The 24,261-nt window shown below is 39.3% G+C and overlaps 1 protein-coding gene across 5 annotated transcripts in view; it reads left to right on the top strand.

The window, feature by feature from the left end:
* Window positions 1-24,261, top strand: part of evla (Enah/Vasp-like a) — a 34,614-nt gene that overhangs the window by 7,690 nt on the left and 2,663 nt on the right. For 2 of the 5 annotated variants that reach the window (XM_084393396.1, XM_084393395.1), the window contains exons 2-10: window positions 13,029-13,197; window positions 13,478-13,655; window positions 18,890-18,947; window positions 19,614-19,675; window positions 20,778-21,557; window positions 23,396-23,640; window positions 23,767-23,870; window positions 23,967-24,000; window positions 24,144-24,186. In XM_084393396.1, the coding sequence (XP_084249522.1) occupies window positions 13,029-13,197; window positions 13,478-13,655; window positions 18,890-18,947; window positions 19,614-19,675; window positions 20,778-21,557; window positions 23,396-23,640; window positions 23,767-23,870; window positions 23,967-24,000; window positions 24,144-24,186 (1,673 nt within the window). Of the gene's footprint in view, window positions 1-13,028; window positions 13,198-13,477; window positions 13,656-14,673; window positions 14,873-18,889; window positions 18,948-19,613; window positions 19,676-20,777; window positions 21,558-23,395; window positions 23,641-23,766; window positions 23,871-23,966; window positions 24,001-24,143; window positions 24,187-24,261 lie in introns of those variants that run through there. The other 3 variants (XM_084393399.1, XM_084393398.1, XM_084393397.1) reach the window with 2 other exon arrangements.

Genomic DNA, 24,261 nt, shown 5'->3' with positions numbered 1-24,261 from the left:
GCTCACCACTATGAAAATAACATTGAATTTCATTTTTGTCAGTCTGCTTGCTGAAGAAAGAAGTTCAACTGTTTATCTCTGGTGGGCCATATCTGTGGTGATGCCATATTGTGTTGCATTGTCATATCTGGCTAACAGGAGCCGGTGTAACACACTCTCACACGTTTATTTTATTTTTTTTATACATTTTGCATGTAGTAAAATTTGCATACATGGCTTCAACAACCAGATCATTTACAATTGGCCAGTTTCGTCTGGAACGCGCCTCAAGCCACCTCCTGAGGTGGTTTGCGTGATTTGATTTAAATCCGTGTCGAAAGCATTTCGGAGGGCATTTACACATGGCCTTTTCACGATTGGATAGCTATCTGATCAGAGAAAATGCTGAAGTGACCAGGTGTATAGAATATTTAAATATATGTATATATTCTGTACAGTAGGAATGGCTGGTGGGTATCTGGTTGTAAAAGGATCTGGGTATGTAACAATACAGATTTGAATCCTGTAAGCAGGACTTAACCCCAGGTTAAAGGGCTAGTTCACCTCAAATGTTTTTCCAAGCCTATGACATAATGGAAGATTTGTTGCAAAGAAGAAAGAAAGTCATATAGACCCCTTATAAAATGGATTGTTCCAGTCCTGGCTTCTGATTGGTCAGTAATACAGTATTCCTGTCTTGCTAAAATCCAGAATATATTGTAGCTGATATGACACAAAACATCTGTTTGTTCACCATATAACTGCAAAACACCTATTTTTTTGCAGTGCTCTCTTATATCTCTTTACTAATACATGGTTGTATTAAAATACTAAAAGCCTAAAGAAATACCACCAGTACATTTAATCATATCATAACTATGAAAAAATGCATAAAATAAAGACTTAAAGCATAATTTATAATTGAGTGTAAAATAAGGTGTGTATATCTGTTTTATGTTCCTTAGATTTTAGATCGTTCACAGATACGAATCCATCAGAGTTCTGTTGCTTTGTCTTTCCATTATGGCCCATTTCCAATTTTTCTTCTGGGTTAATACAATATAGCACTTTACCTCATACATCTCATATTTCCATATCTCAAATAGCCTCAACATACTGGAATTAATGCTGGCCGGGCTTAGATAGTCAGACTTTTAGCTCAATGTAAAATGGGAGAATGTTTGTCATCATTTAAAGTGGACAACTCGTTTCCATTGCTGAACCCTCTCATTTTGTGACTTTCAAAGAACTGACAATGAAATGTGATGAAATGCTGACCTAAGCATGTTGGTTAGCGTATCCTCTGGTTTCACTTTAAATGTGTCAGTGATAGTCTGGCTGACTGTCCTCTTTGTGACCCGTCACAGAGCTTTCTAGTAAGTAATAAATGTACTGGAAAGCTGTCCTGCTTGAGCAGAAAATTCACAAAAACAGTATCTCCACTTTAGCTCAAATTCGAACGTATAAACCTGCATCTTATTCACTAAGCAGTTGCTATCTGTTCTGATATAGCACTCTACCAGGCAAATTTAAATTTGGTCTGTGCAAAACTACATATTTTCAAAATCAAATCGGTCATACAGTTTTTTAATAGTGATGCACCAATTATAAAGTAAAGTTAAAGTAAAGAAAATAAAGTTGATTTAATTATCAATTAATTTATTGAATTTATTATCAACAAACTGTTGTATTCTAAACATTTAAACAGCACATAAGGCAGTTTTTAATGGAACTTTTTAAGGACATAATTCTGTTTCTACTCCAATTCGTTATTGAAATATAAACATTTAAAAGGTGGCTGTAATAACTTGTTTTCATGAGAGATTTATTCAAAATTACATAAAATAATGAAGACAACAGATTAAGTTGTCTTACAGACCAGGGCGGGACGGGAGGGACAGACCAAGGCGGGATGGGAGGGACAGACCAAGGCGGGACGGGAGGGACAGACCAAGGCGGGATGGGAGGGACAGACCAAGGCGGGACGGGAGGGACAGACCAAGGCGGGATGGGAGGGACAGACCAAGGCGGGACGGGAGGGACAGACCAAGGCGGGACGGGAGGGACATAGAGTTCGGGAGGCCAGGGCGGAGCAGGCTGTGCAGACGGCCAGGGCGGAAATGTCAGTCCATCTGGCGGCCAGGGCGGAGACTTTCCCTCAGGCGGCCAGGGCGGAGACGACAGTCCATCTGGCGGCCAGGGCGGAGACTTTCCCTCAGGCGGCCAGGGCGGAGACGACCCTTCAGGAGGCCAGGGAGGAGACGACCCTTCAGGAGGCCAGGGAGGAGACGACCCTTCAGGAGGCCAGGGAGGAGACGACCCTTCAGGAGGCCAGGGCGGAGACGACCCTTCAGGAGGCCAGGGAGGAGACGACCCTTCAGGAGGCCAGGGAGGAGACGACCCTTCAGGAGGCCAGGGAGGAGACGACCCTTCAGGAGGCCAGGGAGGAGACGACCCTTCAGGAGGCCAGGGAGGAGACGACCCTTCAGGAGGCCAGGGAGGAGACGACCCTTCAGGAGGCCAGGGAGGAGACGACCCTTCAGGAGGCCAGGGAGGAGACGACCCTTCAGGCAGCCATGGCACAGAAACAGGCTCAGGTGGCCATGGCTCAGGAACAGGAGCGGACACCGGCTCAGGAAGAGAAATCGGCTCAGGAACAGAAACAGGACCAGACCCCGGCTCAGGAACAGGAACAGGTACCGGCTCAGGAACAGACACCGGCTCAGGAACAGGAACAGGCACCGGCTCAGGAACAGGAACAGACACCGGCTCAGGAACAGGAACCGGCTCAGGAACAGACACAGGCTCGGCGGCGGCCATCTTGTCCGGAGACACTGGATCGGCAGACGTGACATGAACAGTCTCTGGATCGGCAGACGTGACGTGACGTGAACAGTCTCTGGATCGGCAGACGTGACGTGAACAGTCTCTGGATCGGCAGACGTGCCAGGTCGCTGGGGTGGCGCCGGCAGGGCGAGCAGCTTGAGCGGGGCCGACAGGGCGAGCAGCTCGGACGAGGCTGGCAGGGCGAGCAGCTCGGGCGGGGCCGGCAGAGCAGGGCGCCTGGGCGGCGCGGACAGAGAGCAAGGCGCCTGAGCGGCGCTGCAGGGATGGCAGTCACCTCCGGGATGGTCTCTGGGTTAGGAGCCACCGAACAAGTCGTTGAGGAGGCCTTTCTTTTCCTCCTCCGTCTGCGGACTACCGGACTCGAGACCACTGGACTCGGGACCACCGGCACTGGAACCACCGGCCTCGGGACCACCGGAACTGGGACCACCGGGACTGGGACCACCGGGACAGTCACGGAGGGAGCCTTTCTCCTCCCCCTCCTGCGTCTTGGGGCCACCAGACTCGGGGACCACCTCCCTGGCAATTCTCTCCCGATGGCAAATGAGACCCTCCACCATCGCCTCAAAACTGACCCAATCGAATGCTCTTCGGATCAGCCAGTCCATCGGCTCGTCAAGCGCATGATTAAATAAATCCTTACGAGCCTCCTCGCTAAGGTTCAGCCCCTCAGCTGCGCTACTGAACCTCCAGCTGAACTCTCTCACCTCCGTCCCCTGCTGACGGAGGGAGACTAGCTCCTTAAATTGGAGCATCCGCTCCCATTGCGAACAGGAGACTGGTTGCGCACCTCTTCTCCGCTGAGTCCTCATGTGGTCGGTACGTTATGTCACGGCTGGTACAATGCAAAAAAGGTGCGAGGACTCAAGTGCAGGAGAATGATATTTATTTACAAAAGAAAACATAAACACAAAACAAAACCCACAAGGGGGAAAACATAACTAATAAATACAAAACAAAAAACGTACTGGAGGATCACAGGGAACGGGAAACATTAGACAACGTACCGACCCAGACTGCAAACAAGAGGGGACTTATAAAGGGAAACTAATCAGGAGGGAACAGGTGGATGAACTCAAACAATAATCAGATAACAAGGGGGAGGGATCAGACAATGACACGAGCACATGGCCCAAAACAACAAAACACCCATGTGCAGCACAAGACAGGACAGTATGTAATATAAGTAAAAAATATTATGAATAGGTAAAAGAGTGCATATATTTGGCAAAATGCTTCTCTCTAGAGGTATTTTTGTAGCTTTTGACTAAATATTTATAGACATTGAATGGCTTTCCTAAGGTAAATGTAACATTGCGTGACACTGTCTACAAGCTGTTTTATTGATGTCTTTCTTAAGTTGAAACACTAATTGAGCAATTACAGGAGACATGATACATTTAAGTCAGTCGTACTGTGTCTTTCAAAATTCCTTCTGATGTTCATTCATGTTTATAGTAGTAAAGAGGAAGAGATGATTGGTACACATGATTTGAAGCGACTATAGCGATTTGTCATGCCACATTAAAGAGCGCCAAAACAACATTTATTGTTTAAATTTTGTCATATAATTGGCAGAATCATAATTGTTTTATATCTTAAGTAGCAAAGCACACAGTTTATTGTGATTACTGGATGTTGTGAAGTTTTGTTCACGCATCAACTAAAAACAGCATAATATACTAAAATATATTGGTTTATCAAAATGAAGATTGATTAAAAACAAAAAATCAATATTGTCAACCAAGCCCTAGCTTTGTGGCAGCTAACATGTTGACTTTTTGTAGCTTACCCACATTGTGTGCACAAAATAGACACTGATACAGTGTCAAGATGTGTCACTGGAGAAGCATTTCGTGCTTTTCGAGATTGACAGGCTTAGTGATTATAAAAAAAGGCTCCGCTCCCGCTTTCTGTTTATTACCCATTCACGATCTGAATACAAGTTTAGTTTTTCATGCTGCTAAGTGCCCTGCAAAGTTTCTGGATTGACAACTGTATTTAAATGCGTGACTGAATTGGAAACTGTGATGGTTGACAGTGATAACAAACGGTCGAGACAAAACGGGATATTATTTGAAATACTAAATTCAACAGTTCCGAAATGACTGGTATTGGTACCGACTACTGAAATTTTGGTATTGTGACAACCCTACTACAATTAGTGAATCAAACGTACTGTGTAATGTACTTGCAGCAGTAGCACTGTCTCGTTTTCAATTCCTCTGTCACAGCTGGATGGGGGGTTGGGCGTCATGAGGTAATCCCCCTCTGGGTTTGACAAAACAACACACATCCACTGTCAGGCCGTCCTCTTACAGGGGAAAATCTGATCCTGTGACACCCTGTCTAGATATGGGACCCTACTGTTGACCACTAACTCACTGTTGTTGACCCTGTTTCTCTTTCTTGCTTTAACTTTCTCTTCACTTTGTCACATCAACTGAGATCATACAACCTTACGGATTGTCATTTGCCTGTTTTTTGAGGATATAATGGGATTATGACGTTTGAAAATGCTTATTTAATCTTGGAACGGCTCCCTAGATGATTCAAAGCTTGTTTGGTTTGAAGTACGCATCTGTTGTGCTGTACTACATCAGGTCTATTTTACGGATGCGTTTTTGATCAATTAAAGCAGGTTTGGTTAAGGGTTCACATCATCTGCTGGGCAGTAAAGATCTTTTGTGTGTGTGTATTTGAGAGATGGATGCTCATTCAGTCCAGTTCTGCCTACCACAGAGCCACAGTGACTCTGGTCTTCATATGAGTGGCTGCAAAATAAGGTCAGTGTGATTTCCTGTTCACATCAGCATCCTAATGTGAGCTTTTAAAACATTTCAAAATGTTTGCTGAACATGTCTGAAGATGTATCTTTTGGCACATTTGGATAATGATTGCTTTTGTTTAGATCCTAGCATGAATATGTTTAGATCCTGGAGTGCCTTAGATCAAGTGGCAAGCCAGTACAGTATGTCAATATTGTACACAACTTTGTTCACAAATAAGTCCTTAAGATCAAACATTAAAATGAATATAATATAGGCTGATATAATATAATAATATACAAGTGGCCTAATAATTTGATAAATAATCATTGTGGTCATCACACATCCTGTATATCCATGTTCCAAGTGAACACATATTTAATGTAATTAAATAATATTTTACATATTATACACATTTTTTTTTTATCACGTGCAGTTTTGTTTATGTTTTTCAAGGATGTATGCATGCAACCTGTCTAATTTTACTAGCTTAATTTAAATAACAAATAAATTCACAAACTACTGTAGTGTTTGATTGGAGTTGTAACCTTTGATGTCATATATATATATATATATATACACACACACACACACACACACACAATATATATCCGTTGTTTATTTATTTATGATATTATTAAGAAAATTGCAACCCAATTTTGGGTCGCTAGCCACCAGTTGAGAACCAGTGTGAACTGTTCTGCGATTGCAGAAGTGATGTTCACTGATGAATTATTATGAAGGGTTGGTTTATGTGAAAACTCTCTGTGAAGATGTTCTGTGAGGGCCTATGTTTAATTTATGCCATATTAAAGAAAGATTTGCTTTAGGGGAGATGTTCACTTTCGGTCCAGTGACTCTTTTGAAAGGATGTGGTGAGTGTTTCTGTAGTACCTCCTGCAGTAAAACACAAGACATGCACCAGCTCTCAGTCCAGCCTTATCCAGCTTTATTGAGAAATCAAGATATCAGTTCTTCTCAGTCAAAAACCTCATATGACATTTAAGTTTTAATTTTCCCTTCAAAAGCCATATGTGAAATTAGCCAGATTTGAATGTAATCTTAGCTTTTTTGAAACGTAAGCTTTTTTGAAAGCGTACAGCTTAGAGAATGACAGATAATGCCACAGTCAACGTTCAGGATACATCTAGCATTATAAACCTAGCAGCCCTGCCTGAAACATTTAGCTGAGCACTTAAGCACATTAATTCAGAAGCAAAAAAAAAGACCATTAGGCCATCAGCACTGTTTTCTATCATTGTAGCTTCATTGGAGCCTGTGTGTGTGTGTGTATGGATCTTTATACAGTCTATGGTATGGATGTGGATTTTGGAGGGGGAGGGTACATTTGACATTGAAGTTCAGTGATGTGCTTTAGGAGCTGACACATATTTGTATTTGTGGTGTGTGGACAAATGGCCAATGCTGCCATTATTTAGCAAATTCCACTGAATAAATTTCATTCACAGTTTTTTTTGTTGTTGTTGCTGCATCTAATAGTATCATTATGGCCCAGCAGTTTTATAGAAGGCTTATTATAATGTTTTTATTTATTCACGGTTTTATAAAAATGTTTAACATTGTGAAAAACAGATATATATTTACAAAACATATCATATTGGCATAAGCATAAATTGTGGCAATTGTTGGTTGGCTTTAGTAAGAGTAGAATGGCTATTCAGATTTTGCTCTCCTCATCTTGTATTTATTTTTCCACTAAGCTTGGTACAATGCATTCTAGGATTGCTTTCACTGCAGAGGATACGTGTGTTCTCATGATTGTTAATAGTTTGTGACTTTTGATTTCTTTACTGAGGTGCACTTACAGATCAAAAGATCTTTTTTCAGATCTACAGAATTTTTTTTTTTTTTACAGTAAAGACATTTATACTATGGTCTGTCTGAATACTCAGTTCTGATTGGCTGGAAGGTGTGCAATAAAACCGTTTAGTTCCAAGTCAGTTTAATCACTGTTCTGTATTAATGCGATCTTTTCATTGAAGCGCGCGCACACACACATACGTCGCTCGCACGCACAGAAACTTGTTATCAACGCAACTTTTAGTAATAAAATAGCTTCGCTACTGAATCGCTACATTATATTTTTCAGCAACGAAGGGGTTACATCGCTGTTTAAACATTGCTGTTTAGTATTTTGAAGTGATTAAACTTGCAGGTTTGTTGTTAATAGAGAGTGAGACTCTGAACAGACGCAGGTGTGCATCTCTCTCTCTCTCTCTCTCTCTCTCTCTCTCTCTCGATAATTAATTCCAATAAATGCGATAACTCATTCTTTCAAAATGTAACCTTATGCACTACTTTATCTCTGTGTGCAGAATGCTAGATCTAATGAGCTGTAACGTTAAGTTAGCTGATGAAAATAACAGTCAGTTTTTACCCTTCCGGGTAAATAACATGCCGTCAATTGTGTTAAAAATTCCTGATTTTATGAACATCTCCATTTTTGATACTGTCATTGAATGCGGTTGCGAGTCCTGAAAACGTGCAGGCTCAGATAAAGCGGCGCTGCCATACTAGGCTAGCCATTAGCATCTGCTTTGTTTTGTGTGAAACACGTCAGGGTATTAGAGATTTAACATTAACAGTGCGTAATCGATTACATCGACGCGTCATTCCAGCCCTAGTCTGATTATGTTGGGGCCTATTATGTTCCTAGTTTTCCTTTGTGCTCTGTGACATTTACTTGCTCGATGTTTAGATTAGCCTACTATGTTGCAGGAGACATTAAATCCAGATCTTACTAGAAATCAGCCTTTAATCCAGCTTCTTAGGCCTCAGATTGTAAGTGGGAAGTGTCCCTCATAGGCAGAGATTTAGCTTGGTTCCCACCCTTCCCAAAATGATTACTGGGTTACAAGCTAAAAAATGCCTCCTCGTTTCCTGCAAACTCTCATTTGTTTTCAGCTCCATCCTCCCACACTCTAATAACAGGGGACTTCCATATTTTACTTGCTTTAGCATCATTTACAGGGCTCACTTTGTGTAGCATTTTTGCTATAAGCTAAAAATAACCCCAATTTAAATTTTAAGTCTGTACTCAGTGTTTCTCAGCGTTTCTTTCCGTAAAAAATGTCTCACAGTAAATACTTGTGTGTGCATTATTTCAATGCAAAAAAAAGTTTTCTTCATTGACCAGGTGCTATGTGAGCTCAAATAGCGCTGACATTTGAGTGTTTAAATAATTCAATGTTATTCGTGCTTATTTCTATGTAAATTAGGCTTATTATAGATTGGGCCTTACAAAACTCGCTATGTGCTTGGTGCAATTAATGCTATGATGTTACCACCTGCAGAAAACAGGCGATAAAAGCAATTAATTTATAAGAGATGTTTATGCACATCTGTTAATCATGGCAGCAGCTCTTCATCAAATGATCATCAAATGATAGTGAAGAGTGTTACAACCAGGCATATATCCAGATGCACAGCGTAGACAAGCACACTATCGCCTTAGAGCCAATTCAGGCACATTCTGTTATTTTCCTCTGAAATCTGGGCAAACGACAACTGAAGATCTTGTGACCAGACATAAGCAGAGTTGGACCTTGTGTTTGGCCTTGAGCTGAGACTAAATGTTTTTTTACATGAGATTAAAAGGAGCCTAGCCCTGTCAAGCTCTCTCTCTCTCTCTCTCTCTCTCTCTCTCTCTCTCTCTCTCTCACTCTCTCTCTCAGTCATTGAGACAGAGTTTGGGTGAGTGGAGACCAGGTTCACTCAGGGTGTTATGATGGCAGAAGCCAAGTGGGAAATGCCAGGCTTTTCACAGCTTTTATTAATTATGGCAGCTTATCAACTGGGAGTCTAAGGCTGAGAACAGATTTTCCCGCCCCTCTTATAACGTCTTGAAAGGACTCGAAGGATCTTGGCTTGAAATGTGCAAAAATAAATTATTTCAAAATGTACTAGTTGGTGAGTTGCCTGAATGAGTAGTCAACTTATGGCTGGTTCTAGAGAGATAGTTCACCCAAAAATCCATAACATATATTTACTAGAACTAGAACTAAGTAGCATTTTAAATGAATGAATAAATAAATAAAATGAATGTATAAAATATTTACAATGTATTTATCTGGAAAAATCTGGAAAAGTTAGTTGACCTCTTACAATCCAAGTATACTGTTCATATATATATATATATATATATATATATATATATAAAATGTTTGTGTGTGTGCACACAGACATTCAAATATAATTTTATATAACTAAAAGTGCTCAGATTAAACTTTCACAGGTGTGCAGAACAGTCTGGAGCTCAAGAAACAATTTTATAATAAAAAGCAAAAAGTACTCATTATGCACCAAAGTGCTGTGTATTGGACAAACAGTGGAGTCTGGCCTCTTCCTGACCATGTCATCGCTTAGAAACACTCATCTCTCCCAAACGTGAGCCATCAGAAAACATTCTTACAGTATATTGCGCCTGTGACATGATACTGTATACATTCATCAAGAATTCCCATGTCTTGTAGTTTCCTTACGAGATCAGGTTCATGTGTCTTTCTCCATCACACACTAACAGTTGCACACATTTACTCCCACTCATCCACATAAGAGAGCATTCAGCTAATGGGGTCATAGCTGGAAGGCCCTGAAGGTCCCTGCCCCATAGTGGTGCTTTATGGAGTAAAAGCATTAGCTCTGTGGGGTATTCAGACTCTCAGCGTGACCTTGTTTCAGACACATGCCTGTCGGGCACTGTAGCAGATTTACTCGAAGTGCATAATGATTGTTTAGTGCGTTTTTATCAGTGATCAAATATCTGTTTTCATTTCGGCAAAGTTTTGTTGTGTCTAATGATGTATGACACTGTAAGAGTTAACCAAACCAGCCCCAAACATTTGATTGTATCACATTACTTATAAAATCACAACACACTGGTCTAGCTGACCAATCAGAGCGCATTGCACTTTTTGCAAGGAGGGGCTTCATAGAGACAGGAACTAAACAAACAGAACGTTACTGACAGACTGGGAAACGAGGGGCCGCAAAAATGTAAAATATGTGAAAAATAAAGTAAAAAAATATATATATTCAAGCATGAAATCTTATTCTACTAGATCCCAAAAACTAAATCAAAACTTGTTTGTGTTCGTGTTCAGATGTTGATTTGTTTACAAGACATAAAATATTTCATCTTTTTAAGTATTTATTGTAAAAAAAAAAAAAAAAATTAAATTAATTATTCGATTTTCATCCATTCACCAATCTCCTGAATTAATAAATAATGAATAAGTAAATTGTGCCTAAATTACTAAAAGACCGTTGTCAGAGTTCTTTAAGAACGTTCTGTAGTTTCAGATTTTGAACATCAAAACTCTGTTCAGTTACTGACTTTGCAGTTCTGGGACAGACTATAAAGCTTTCTAAGTTTTAAATGTCCCGGACTCAGATATTTATAGCTTGCTATTACAAGACATGTTGGTCTCTGAGCCTTTAGAAGTGCAGGTTTTGTTAGAAAGTCTTTGCATTCTAATTCTATTTGATCATTATTCTTGTTCCATCTTGGGACAACATTGGCAAGTTTTTCCATGTTTTTATACACAAGTAGTCATAGAGAGAAAGGCCTTGCAGTGATGTGTTATTAGAACAAGTAAACCGAGATAGCCCGGTGTCTAAATATATTGGATGTTTATGAAAGCAAAGAGCCGTCAGGATGTAATTTATGACGACCAAGCATCATCGGTGGAGGAGAGACTGTACTTTATTTCAGACTTGCTCTAGGGGGGAGAAATGAAACCAAGAGGACGGGGAAGAATCTGCCGTGCTGCCCTCTAACCCCAGATGGATGCTAGAAATAGGCTCTGTCGTAAGGCAAACATGAAAGAGCAGAGAATGAAGAACCGAGAGAAACGAATGACGGAAAATGTTGTTGTGAAAGCATGAAACGTGCAAATGTGCTGGTTTTAAAGAGTAAAATTCAATCTTTAAAGAGTAACATTATATGAGGGTGGCTGATGCATTATTCATTTTTTCAACGTCATGTTTTATGGAAAACATTTATATGAATAAATTCACATAAAATTGAGGAACATTTATGTGTCTAAAAGTTTACAAGCTAAAGCTGCATGAAATAGATATAGATGGAGTATATATATATATATATATATATATATATATCCCAAAAGTATTTCATGTCCTCTATGACTTTTTGAAATTTGAAATTTTGCAAATCAAACATACAGATATAAAGCCGTATTTAATTGAGCTGAGTTTGTACAAACTCATCCACTTCTCATAAATGCTTGTTTCTTTATGATGGGGTTTCTCTCGCTCTTCGGTAGTCCAGCCCCCACTAAACAACTCTTCATATTCATTATTCAGAGTTCATAGTGTGAATTCCTTTGCTATTTTGGCACGATGTCACAACACCGGTGAGTCTGATTCATCTTACATTCATCCTCAGATCAATTGTTTCAAATGGCTGTATCTTATTCATCAGTTCCTTTGATCATGTGCTGCTGCTCTTCCAGTTCTACATCTGTGTTTAAGGAGCGTGTGGCTGGATTTGGGTGTTTCTGTGGGAGATGGGTGTGGTGGTACACTATGTTTTAGGGTATATAGGAGTCAGGGTGGAAATCTGCCTAGCTTCATTTGGCACAACAACAGATTTACTTTGTGTGTGAACCTTTCAAAGCTGGCATTAGGATATTGGCTGTTTACCTCTTAAATCACATTTTAATGCTTTTTTTCTGCATGACCATATTCTACATCCCTTAATCCTACCCAATACCTAAATGTAACTAGATTAACGTGATTAGGAGTTTATTGAGGCAAAAGTCGTAGTTAACAGTTAGTTAATAGTGAGAATTGGACCCTAAAGTGTGAACGTTAATATAAATGGGATAATTCATAATTATTTTTGTGTGTTAGCTAGCCAGATACAGTAATGCTGATCATACAGTACACACTTTTTACTCTCTCTTTATGTTAATTGTTCACCTTGACAACAGAAGATTTCTATTTAAAGAAGCAGAAAACCTCATGTCTTTAATTAAAACATGGTCTCATATCATAGTCAACACGGTTACATTCCTGCCTCGCTCGTTAGCTGCCTATTGCACTATATAATTAGTACAGATAACAAACCCGCCCCTTGCTCAGTGTCTTCAAACAAATTCAGAGGGGCAATTATTGTACCATAATACCACAGTAAGGGCGAAGGGCATTTTTGAAGGGTTTCACAGGTTTTTATATCGACTATTTGAGTCTCTTTTATTTGCACAGCTAAATACTATGCACAAATACACACACAAATAGTTGCATAATTGAGTTGCAACATTATATTTGTTGCTAAGAGACACTTTCAGTCTGACATCTGTATTTCATTGTCTCGTATCGTAATTCATCATTGTGTTTTTTGTTGTTGAGCAGAGTGAATCTTTAACCAGTGTCCTTGTTTCTTCCTCACAGTGAGCAGAGTATATGTCAAGCACGAGCCTCTGTGATGATTTATGATGACACCAGCAAAAAATGGGTGCCAGTCAAACCGGGCCAGCAAGGCTTCAGCCGCATCAACATCTACCACAACACCGTCAACAACAGCTTCCGCGTGGTGGGAGTCAAACTGCAGGACCAGCAGGTGAGAAGCCAACATGGCACAACAACTCAAAGAGAAGAGATTGTGTGATATGATCTTACTGTACACAGTGTGTGCTTAAGTTTCACAGTTGCTTAGTTCTGTTTGTGGCATTTTACATCTTAACATCTAAAATTTGTTTCTGTAGTTTCCTAAACCACCATTTATGTGAATGTATGATTGACCCGAGTAAGGTTTTCCCTTGTAGAGCATTTGAAATAGTTTGATTATAGAGAACATTTCACAGATGCAGACACATAACTAAATGTCGCCACTCTTCCAGGTCGTAATAAACTACTCCATTGTGAAAGGTCTGAAATATAACCAGGCCACGCCAACTTTTCACCAATGGCGTGATGCGCGGCAAGTTTACGGGTTGAACTTTGCCAGCAAAGAGGAGGCCACCACCTTCTCCACTGCCATGCTCTTTGCGCTCAATGTCCTGAGCTCTCAGGATGCAGGTAATTTACATGACCTTGTTTTTTTGTTTTTCTCTGTGCCACTCTCTACTGCATTACTCATGTGTGGTGTTTGGTTAGGTGTTACTTGGATTATTTCTTTTTTTTTTTTTTTTTGAGTATTACATTTAAAGGCATTCAAAGTAAGTCTTTGGGAATACTTATTTGCAATGAGTTGACATCCTATACGAACCTATTTGACTTCCACTTGATTTCATGAGTAAAACATTGCCAGGATATTTTGTTTTAAAGAAATTAATACTTTTATTCAGCAAGGATGCATTAAATTGATTCAAATGCATTGAATTTTTTTCTTTCAATTTTATGTTACAAAGATTTTTATTTCAAATAAATGCTGTTCTTTTACACTTTCTATTCATCAAAGAATCTTGGAAAAAATGCATCATCGTTTCCACAAAACTGTTTTCAATGTTGATTATAAGAAATGTTTCTTGAGCAACAAATCAGCATATATAATGATTTCTGAAAGATCATGTGACCCTGAAGACAGGAAGGATTACATTTTAAAATATATAATATATAAAATATAACTATATTTTTTAAATATAGTTTGCAGTGTTTATCTCTTAAATATCTATGAACATGAGATGAGCGTAATGCAGGTGTTACTACATTACAGTCATGTCCTGGTGCTGATCGCTGTGTTACAATCATTTAATTGTAATTCGTTGCATAGAAAATGGCAGCTAGTAGTCAGAAATATACTGTAAATTCACACTGAAAATATTGTTGTTTGGGTCTTATACGTGTTACCCTTAACTAGTGTAGTATAATTCTTATTTAAGAACAGCACATGGGCCTCTCTGGTTTCAGGCTGCTGCTACTTATAAGATGTGTGTGTGGGGGGGGGGGGGTCACAGCCCTGGTTAAAATATCCATGGAGCCAAACAGTCTCAGACCAAGGGTGCTGCATGTTTCTTGCTTTTTGGGGTGGGCAGATTGGAAAGGTTGTTAGAAGTGCTGCTCGCACCTCAGCATGCAGAGAAGAGAGAAGCTGGTGTTCACCTGCCTGAACTCACCTGTCCTGAGTCCTGACTGTTATTACCAGTTCCCACCTGGTAGTGGAGCTCAAACTGCACCATTATAGATATATGTACATAGATTAAAGGCACCTAAGAGGGCTTGTGGAGCCATGCTTGGACCGGAGTTTTCCCCGGGGCCAATCCGACGGATCAGCTCCAGAGTGATAAAACTCAGCAGTAAGTATTGTTAAGGGTTCAGTCACATACATTAATGTGATGTGGTTTCTTTGATGAAGGACGGGGTTGTGGAAGCCGCGCAGTGTTTTTTGGCACGGTGCCTGTCAGAAGATTGTGATGAGGCGTGAAGATTGTTTTTGAGATCTAGTGTGTTTGTCGTGACTATTTTTGAACAGTTGTCTTTAGTGTTGGCCGTTTGGGGATTGAAAACCAATTTAGATTTTTAGTGAAACATAACATAATTAATTCTGCTGGTAGTTTTATTTTAAAATATTTAAATAGGATTCCCCATTGATTGACTCATATATATCATATATCACATTAAAGCCAAATGGGCTTTTTTATAATAGTACAAAATAATAAGATTGTTATTACAATTGTTGTTGTTGATACTTAAGTTATATTAATTATTTGCTAAAAAATTATTAAAAATTTAAACAGCTGACAGAAATTGTTTCATTGACTATAATTGTCAAGTTTAAAACATTTAAAAGTTACCTTAAGGAGTTATTTATACCTGATATAACACATTTTAAAATACTCTACAGATTTATATTATGCAAGTGGTGTGTTATAAAAAAAAAGAAAAAGGGGTAAGGTTTATTAAACAAATGACCAGCGATTCCCCTCATCCAATCAGATTGCATCTGTGTTTCCGCTTGTTATCTCAGTGGACATCATCATTTCAGCTCAATGATCACCAGGGTATTTGGTACAAAGGGGCTCTGCTGCACGCAACCACCAAATGATATGGTATGTGAGTCATAAAGTACTGTACATATTGACCTTTACTTCAAAAGTTTGTCCAAAGATTTCATCACAAATTTATCATAAGATCTTTTTAGTGTTTTCCCTCCAAAGCTTTTTAAGTATTTGACCATATATCACAATAAAATCCAGAGCTCCACATTCGACTCTCGAGAGGCACTTAAAACTAAGAACCCATTAACTTTATTCAGCATCAGTTGCACCAGCCATTTTAATACACTCAAACTGCAGCCATTTATCAGCATGTTGCTATTGCAAGGGATTCAATCAAGTTTATGAAATAAATCACACAGTGTATTACGCTGCCACGACCTGCAGCAGAGATGGATGCGTGATCAGGAGTAATATCTTTGCTTTATACGCTGTCTGGTTACACGGTGCGCAACTTAATTGATATCGAGCATTATGGTTGAATCTAGAACACAGCATTATATTTTGTTAGAGAAGTATCCATGAAAAGATATTTCATCTACTTCTTGGGCCAAACTCCTAGCGGAAAGATACTTGCATTTTTTTCTCCGCTGTGAGACAATGCGGCATTACCCAAAATGGTCAACGGGATTTGGATTAATGATTTATGGTCTGCAAATTTACATTTCAGAATTCTGTGTGTACATGAGTTCTGTTTTTCCTGGCTGTCTCTAGCCTATCATAAAAATACCAAGTTCTCATAGTAACGATGCAGTCTTATTCAGTCAGTGAAATTATATTGTATATCTGTTTTATTATGAGTAGGCTTGTTCCTCTGATTTTTATGCTGTTGGTCCATATTTATGGAGATCCTATATTGACTAATTTGTTATATGATCAAGTTGACTAACTTGAGATTTATGTGATGTTTGTTTTCAATATTTCAAGAGTTTCAGTAGTCATATAGTGTCTGTTATGATGTTCATCAGTGATTTAGGGACAGATGAAATGGGACCATCTGCTGCAGGCAGGACCTCAGGTGGATCGCGTGTTTGCGACACTGTGTGAAATTCTGCTTTCACGTGACATTTGAATATATTCCCATTCCTGTTGCTTCAGGAACTTGACATTCAGTTCTGCTGCTGCAGTTTCTTGTTTTGGCCAATGACAAGCTGTTTTCCCTCTTGGAATCAGCATGAGCACATACTTTAATATAGCTATTCCTTTTTCTAAATAAGCATAGTTTTATTACACTGAGAATTATGACAGGGATATTTTTGTACTCTCATTAAAATATGGATCTTGGTTTATTATTTTTGGAAGTGTTTTAGGATATGGCGCTGCATAATGGCATTACGTTAGTGAGACTTTAGCTCCCATAATCACCTTAAAGACACGGATCATTTAATCATTAAATGTGGAAGCAGAATCCCACCTGTCATCTGCAGCTTGTTTAGACCCAGACTGATCCTGCTGACAACTGCTAATGTCAAGGTCTTCGAAACTGTCTCATTTATCATGCTTATTTACTCAATCTGTGATAACTGTTCATAGAAACGCCATATGTTACTCCCTTACTTGTTAATCAAGCAGAACTGTATTTAGTGTTTATTATATGTTTTTCATGCTCTTTGGATGAGTTGCTGTTTATGATCATCTGCAGTACTGCCTGAGATTTCCTATTTAAATGCTGTGGTTCTTTCATTATGTGTAATACAGAAAGCATATACCACCACTGTGATTAGTGTTTTCTGTGTTACTTCAAGACATCCGGTGGTGCTTTTTATTGTTTGTTCAGTCCCAGTCAGCAGATGGTCTACTTTTGTATTAACAGTGAAATGTGGTTGAAATATTGTCAGTTGTTTCAATGTTGAAGTAATGCGGATATGGCAATGAGACAATGCTTGATGCTAAATGGTTATAAAAAGGTTAACAAAATATTTAGAAATCAATTTAAAAATGTGAAGATCTGTACTAAAAGTAAGGCGTTCAAACAATGTTGCGATATTGACGTTGATTCCGTTCGCAAAAATAAAGCAAAATTCAAAAGTGATTTTATCTTAATCCATGATACTGATTCTTGGGAGAATAAACGTTGAAATGCTGACTGGGGTATTTGTGCAGTTAAAAATTTTAATTTAAGGGATTATATGATATCATTTATAGTCTATTAATATTTGCTGACAAGTATTTGAGAAGGTAATGTTAATACACAACATTATTGTGGCAGATGAAGTCACTGAATAGACAAAATTACAAAAAGTGGCTTTAAGGCCGGTTCAAGCCAAGAATAATAACTATAAAGTAGTGCTGTCAAATCAGTTAATCTCGATTAATCACATGCAACATAAAATTTTAAAAGCTTGTGTGTGATGTCAATGTTTTTATCATTTATCATCTGGAAAAAATCGTTGTGATTCCAACAATATCGTTCCTCCGTGTTGGTTTTGTTGTAGCTGTGCTGTGAGCTCCTCTGTATTGATATGATTATTAATATCGTCCTTGGCATGAACAGGCCTTTAGAAGATTTTAATACATTTGAATAAATATAGGCCTATTGTTTGAGTTGTTTCTCTCTATACAAACGCACATGAATGTATTTGTCCACTGCACATTTTTTCAGCGTTTATATTTTTATTTTTTAAGTTTTGAGAACCCTGGATACTCTAGCTGTGTGAGCAGGTCATTGTTTTGCCACCTTAAATTTCACAGTACATAGAGGTAAACTCAATTATGTTTGATGGTGCCTAGCAACCAAAGATTATCAACCACATTAGATATTTACACGCTCAGGGCCTTTCTCTCCCTTGAGCTTCCATGCCCCATACTGAGATCCTGAATGTCATATGACGTAAATAGTCATCATCTCAGTAACCTGAGAGCCATGTTTACCATTATTAGCAGAGCTCAACAAGTTCAACAGAACAATTATGATGGCTTCAGAATGACTGCTAAGTCTACCAGTGATGAGGTGTTGGGTATGAGGAGCAATTGTGACATGAAATTATTGTTTAGTTGTTCGGGCATAATATGGTTTGGTCTCACGATGGATTTATTGGACTGTAGTAGTTTGATTAGTTAGCACTTAGATGTCTTAGTTTAGGGAGGAGAAAACACTATACCTATGTCTTTTTATGTTGTTGTCAAAGGCCATGTTTCCAATCGAACTCATTCAGTTGTCAATTAGTAGTAGCTAGTCAAATTAGGCAGATGAACATGAACCGGTTTTTGTGAAAACCATAAACCAGAATATATTAACGCAATCAGACACATTTTACAGTTCCTGAGAGAGTTAAATAAAATAACCATATGAGGTACAATTATTTTCTTTTTCTTCAGGTCCAGCAGCTCATCGTCAGAATGGACCGGTGAATGATGATGCCGAGGCTCAGAGGAGGTGCGGACCGTAACTAATGATGACATTTACTCTTTCTGAGACATCTGTCACATGTTAATCAAGCTTTTAATAACTGGGCACTGTCCTGAATTACACAATATCCTCCTTTAAAGTAATGTGTAATGTTTTTCTGGTTTCCTTGAAACGTGTAAACACTCATCAAAATATGCCTGTTTGTTTGGGCATCTCGACCATCCTGCCTGACACAGTGACAGTGGGTTAACCAATAGCATGAGTTTGGGGCGGGGCTGTCTGTTTGCTCGACCAATTGCAGATGAGGAAGGTTTGGGAAACCAATACAAAAATTACATTTTATTGAGTGCCGCTAGAGACAATGAAATTACACACTTCACCTTTAACATTTTCGGTCAGAGTTTGTTCAGTGTATTACTGTTTCAGAAATTACTCATCAATACATTGGTTTTGCATTTAGTATTCTTCACATATTGCTGTCATGAAGATTGAGAACACTTCTGAACGGTTGTCATGACATGAAGTTTAGATTGGGCCCTCTAGTGGTCAGATGCAAAGCTGAAATCTCACTGAGCTCAACAGGACTAAGTGTGAATACACATAGTGAGCATGTCTTAGTGTCAGTAAGCAGTTTATTCAGTGGATTGAGAGTGTTTAGATTTCACTTTTAAGTGAGTTAACATTTGTTTCTAGGCAAATAATGGACCAGCATCAGATGCAGATGGAAAGGGAACGACGAACATCAGGTTCTGCAGGTAGGCTAAAAATGCCACATCTCTGTGGAATATGATACGCGACTACATGTTGTGCAATTAAAACACACCTTCACACACACACACACACACACACACACACACACACACACACTAATACAACCACCACAGATTAACCCTGTAGGCTTTAGTGTCTGCTTGCACAAGTGTTAACACTGAGGAAAATCAAATTCCCTGGCCGGAGAACAGATCCCTGTTCCAAACAGCACACACTGCCCATCCTCTATCATACACACATGCTCTCTTTCTGTTTCAGCACCTGCTTAAGCCTTAATCAGTTCAGCCAAAACAGTCATCTTTCATAATGCCATTAACTGCATTCTGTTTTGGTGAATCTCATGAAACATGTCAAGAAAATTAAGCCTGTTGTTGGACAATTAAGATTTGTGCATTATTTCATGATAATTAATCCCTGTTGTCAGTACTGTGATACAGATATCATTGTCATTTATGTAATTCAAAATAATAACTATAATATACTTGACAATTGACATTTGTAAATGTTTTAATTCATCATGGTAGTGGTTGTTGAATTTAGTATTTGATTTATATTTACATTAATAAGTTATTTAGTATTATTTATTTATTTATTAAAATTGTCAAATAATGTGTCTTTAAAAATGCTCAGTTAAAAAAAATAGGTTTGAGTACTTTAACTTTTATTAATTTGAATACTTTTTGTGTCACAGTAATATTAATTTAATGAAAATCACCTTTGAGAACTAATATTGTTTTCTCAAAAGTAAAAATCTCAAAAGTAAAACAGATTTAGCATTATTGCATTGAGAATTTGGGAGGTGGTGTTTAATTGTCATGAAAACAGAGTTACAATGAAACAGAATCTTGGTCATAAAATATGCTTAATTTTGTTATTTCATTTTTATTTTTCTGAAATCTGACCGAGATGTTTTTGTGAGATTCACCTGTAGCATATAACGTGCTATAAAAGTTGTATATTTTGCTCACATTTCATCTTTTTCAGTTCCTTTATACACTTTGATGCTTGATTTTTGTCACTCTCATATTTTCTCTCTTTTCGTTTGTCATTTGTGTTGAACCGTTTGTCTCTTTCTCCGTTTCTTAGTCTCCACCCTTCAGTTTAAAGTGTCAGCATCTGCCTCTCAGCCCGAAACCGCTCTGCATGACCTCAGACTGTATCGGGCTAACACTCTCCCCCCTTCCTATGCTCACCTTAACCCCATGCCATCTTCCTCCCACGCCTCCTCTTCCTCCCAGGAACGGGAGAGCGGCTACCGCACGGTGGACTCCCCTCAAAAAAAGGCCCAGCAGCTTTCCCAGCTATCCACCTCTCTGGCTTCTGCTTTCTCCCCCGTACAGCCAGGTGTCACCCCTCCACCTCGCAACATCAAGCAAATCCCTCTTTCTCCTCCAACGGCCCACCTGGACCCCAAACACGCCACTTGGTCCTCCACCCACATGTACGCCCCCTTACCCATTGCATCGCCTTCCGTTGTAATGGCAGGACCAGTAAACCAACCTGCCCTGCCTTTCGCCCTCCCCCTGCCACCCCTAAACAACGGCCCAACCTGTGGCCCCAAGGCTCCCGCTAACTCTTCCCACTTTGTGCCCGTAACACACCACCAGCAGTCATCCAATGGCAAGGCAGAGGAGTGCTACCCATACCAAACCCCTCCTACGCAGGTCACCTCCGGAGCACCACTGAACCCACACTATCCCATGCAAGAATTGTCCTGCCCCCTGCCCCCTCTCATTGGCCAGCCCACCCAAGGCCCCGCCCTCTACCCACAGCAGCTATACCAGGCCACAGCCCCATTCGACACTACACCCACCTCTCACAAGACGTCTCCTTCGCCTGTTTATCAGAACGCCACAGCGTCCAGCAGTAAGTATTTCAGACACCCATCAGCTGCCCCCTCCGTAATTATTTGCCCACCACCAAAAGACTTCACACACCTGTCCAGTGGAATTGGGCTGATGACATGCTGATCTCAAAAGTTGTCCAATGAGAACAGTACAGTCTTTGTACTGAAACCATATGCAAATACCGGCCCGTCAGCATTGTCAATGAGGCTGTTGACTCTTGTATATGTGTTATACGACAAAAATCACAGCAGATCATTTGAACAAACGGCAGCTACCTCACTTTCTTTGTCCTGAATAGAGGAAGGAGGATTTACGATTTTAAAGTAAACATTCATATGCATCACGGTGATGTTCATCTGTGTTTGCTCAAAGGTGATTTGTTTGTATTGTTTAAGCCATGCGTCACACTTCAAACTAACATTATGTTCCTTTTTTTTCCCCTTTTATTCTGAGAGATTCTGCTCTTTGCAGATCATGAATGTAAAATGTGTCCATTGTTTTATGTTAAAATGCTTGGTTAACAATAAGGATATGGCCTGCTGACCCAGGGCCAGTGTTATAGAGAGTATTGGGCCACTTGACAGACCAGTCATGTATTCTTTCTTTTGCTCCACTGTTCATTGTTGTACATCCACTTTGCAAATTTAAATGCTTAGTTTTCTCTGATGTATTATTATTCAAATTCTGCTGATTTGTCACCAAGATATATTATCTAGCTGGCTGAATGAGGTTTTGTCGAATTTGCAAAAATGCTTTGGAGGAAATTATTTGAAAACTACAAACCAATCAGAATTGTATTGTATGCCATTGTTTTTCAGCAGTGTGTTTAAGAATTTGCTTATGAATGTTTTTTTATATAGTAATATTCACTAACATGCTAAAGTTGGGGGTCGGTAAGTTTAAAAAGACGTGCGTACTCTTGTGTGTACTGAGGCTGCTTTTATTTTATCAAAAACAGTTACAAAAAGTAATGTTGTGAAATATTAAAAATTTTATATATTTTAAAATGTAATTTATTCCTCGGATACAAAGCTACATTTTCAGCAGCCATTACTCCAGTCTTCAGTGTCACATGATCATTCAGAAATTATTCTAATATGCTGATTTGATGCTAAAGAAACATTTCTTACTATTATCAATGTTGAAAACAGTTGTGCTGGTTAGTATTTCTGTGGAAACTGAAATTTCCTTATGACAAATCCAGGATTCTTTGATGAATAGAAAGTTTATTTCAGAATCAGAATGAGCATTATTCTGAATGATTTGAAATAGAAATCTTTTGCAACATTAAATAATGTCTTTACTGTCACTTTTAATTAATTTAAAGCATCATTGCTGAATAAAGGTCTGAATAGTGTTAGGGTTAGGGAAACCATTAATTTCTTTCACAAAAAAAAACAAAAAAAAACAGTAGTGTATGCTTAAGACACACATCATTTAGTGAGAAATGTTTTTAGCTAAAAATAAAAATGTGTCATTGTTTTGGAAGTACTGGCCTGAGTAATACATTGAAAGTACCTGCCCGACTAAAAATAATTCTTACTGCTGAGTCCATATGTTGGTATATTTCCCCGAAACCTGTAAACATTGTGGTGCTATCAAAATATTTGCAGTGTTCGTCAGAGCGTCTGCCGACACAGTGACTAAACTAATGGTGTGAGTTTGGGGCGGGACTATCTGTTTTTCTGACCAATAACATGAGGGGAACCAGAAACCTGTTTGCAAATGCTAGTGATGCAATGTAAACACTTCACCTTTAAGTCAACACAAATGTTCACCATTGCTGTCTATTTTATTGCAATGAATATGCAATTAAGCACTAGAATACAACAGTGATTCTTTCCTTTCTTCCAACAGGTCCTCCTGTCCCACCGGGTCATCCCCCCATGGTCTTATCCACTCCTCCCATTCAACCCCCTACCTCAGCATCCATGGCGGGTCCACTGGCCCCTCCGCCCCCTCCTGGGCCTCCCCCACCCGGGCCGCCCCCACCCGTCACAGGACCCCCTCCTAGCCCACCTCCACTGCCGGCTGGTGGAGGTCCTGCTCCGGCAGGCCTGGCTGCAGCTATAGCTGGTGCCAAGCTGCGTAAAGTTCAGCGGGTGCGTGGCACATAACTTTCCCAAACTCTCCCAGACCTCAACATGTTTCACATATTTCTTTTTTTATGCAATGAGTGTGATAAGGGTATCTTGGTGCCCGATTATTCCATGTTTTATCTTCTGTAGCCGGAGGACAACAGTTGCAAGAACGATGCCAATCGCTCCAGTGGGGGCAGTGGAGGAGGTGGAGAGGGTCTCATGCAGGAGATGAATGCTCTTTTAGCACGGAGGTCAGACCACATCCATTTCCTGTCTCCATTTCATAACTAATGATCCATGACTTGTGGTTATGCAAACTTTGATTGTTAAATATGGTCATTCTATAGGAGGAAGGCCTCCGAGAAACCAGAAGAAAGTCTGGTACACTATGATTTTTGTACACTATTCATTTAAACACACACTGATTGTATCATTCTTAATGTTTGATTATATTATATTATTATTATTATTATTATTCTGTGATTATTCTTACATCACATCAATATGATATCTCTTTCTTGCAGGAGGAGTCTAATGGATCGCCTTCCTCCCGTGGACAAAATTCAGGTGTGTTTCTTTTATAAATAAAAAAAAATACTATAATTTAGTAATAGCGTTCAAAAGTTTGTGGTCAGTAAGATT

Source organism: Rutilus rutilus, assembly GCF_951802725.1.
Source record: "Rutilus rutilus genome assembly, chromosome: 21".
Classification (NCBI taxonomy): domain Eukaryota; kingdom Metazoa; phylum Chordata; class Actinopteri; order Cypriniformes; family Leuciscidae; genus Rutilus; species Rutilus rutilus.
Note: the sequence above shows the minus strand (reverse complement) of the source record. Positions and strands in the feature narration are given on the sequence as shown.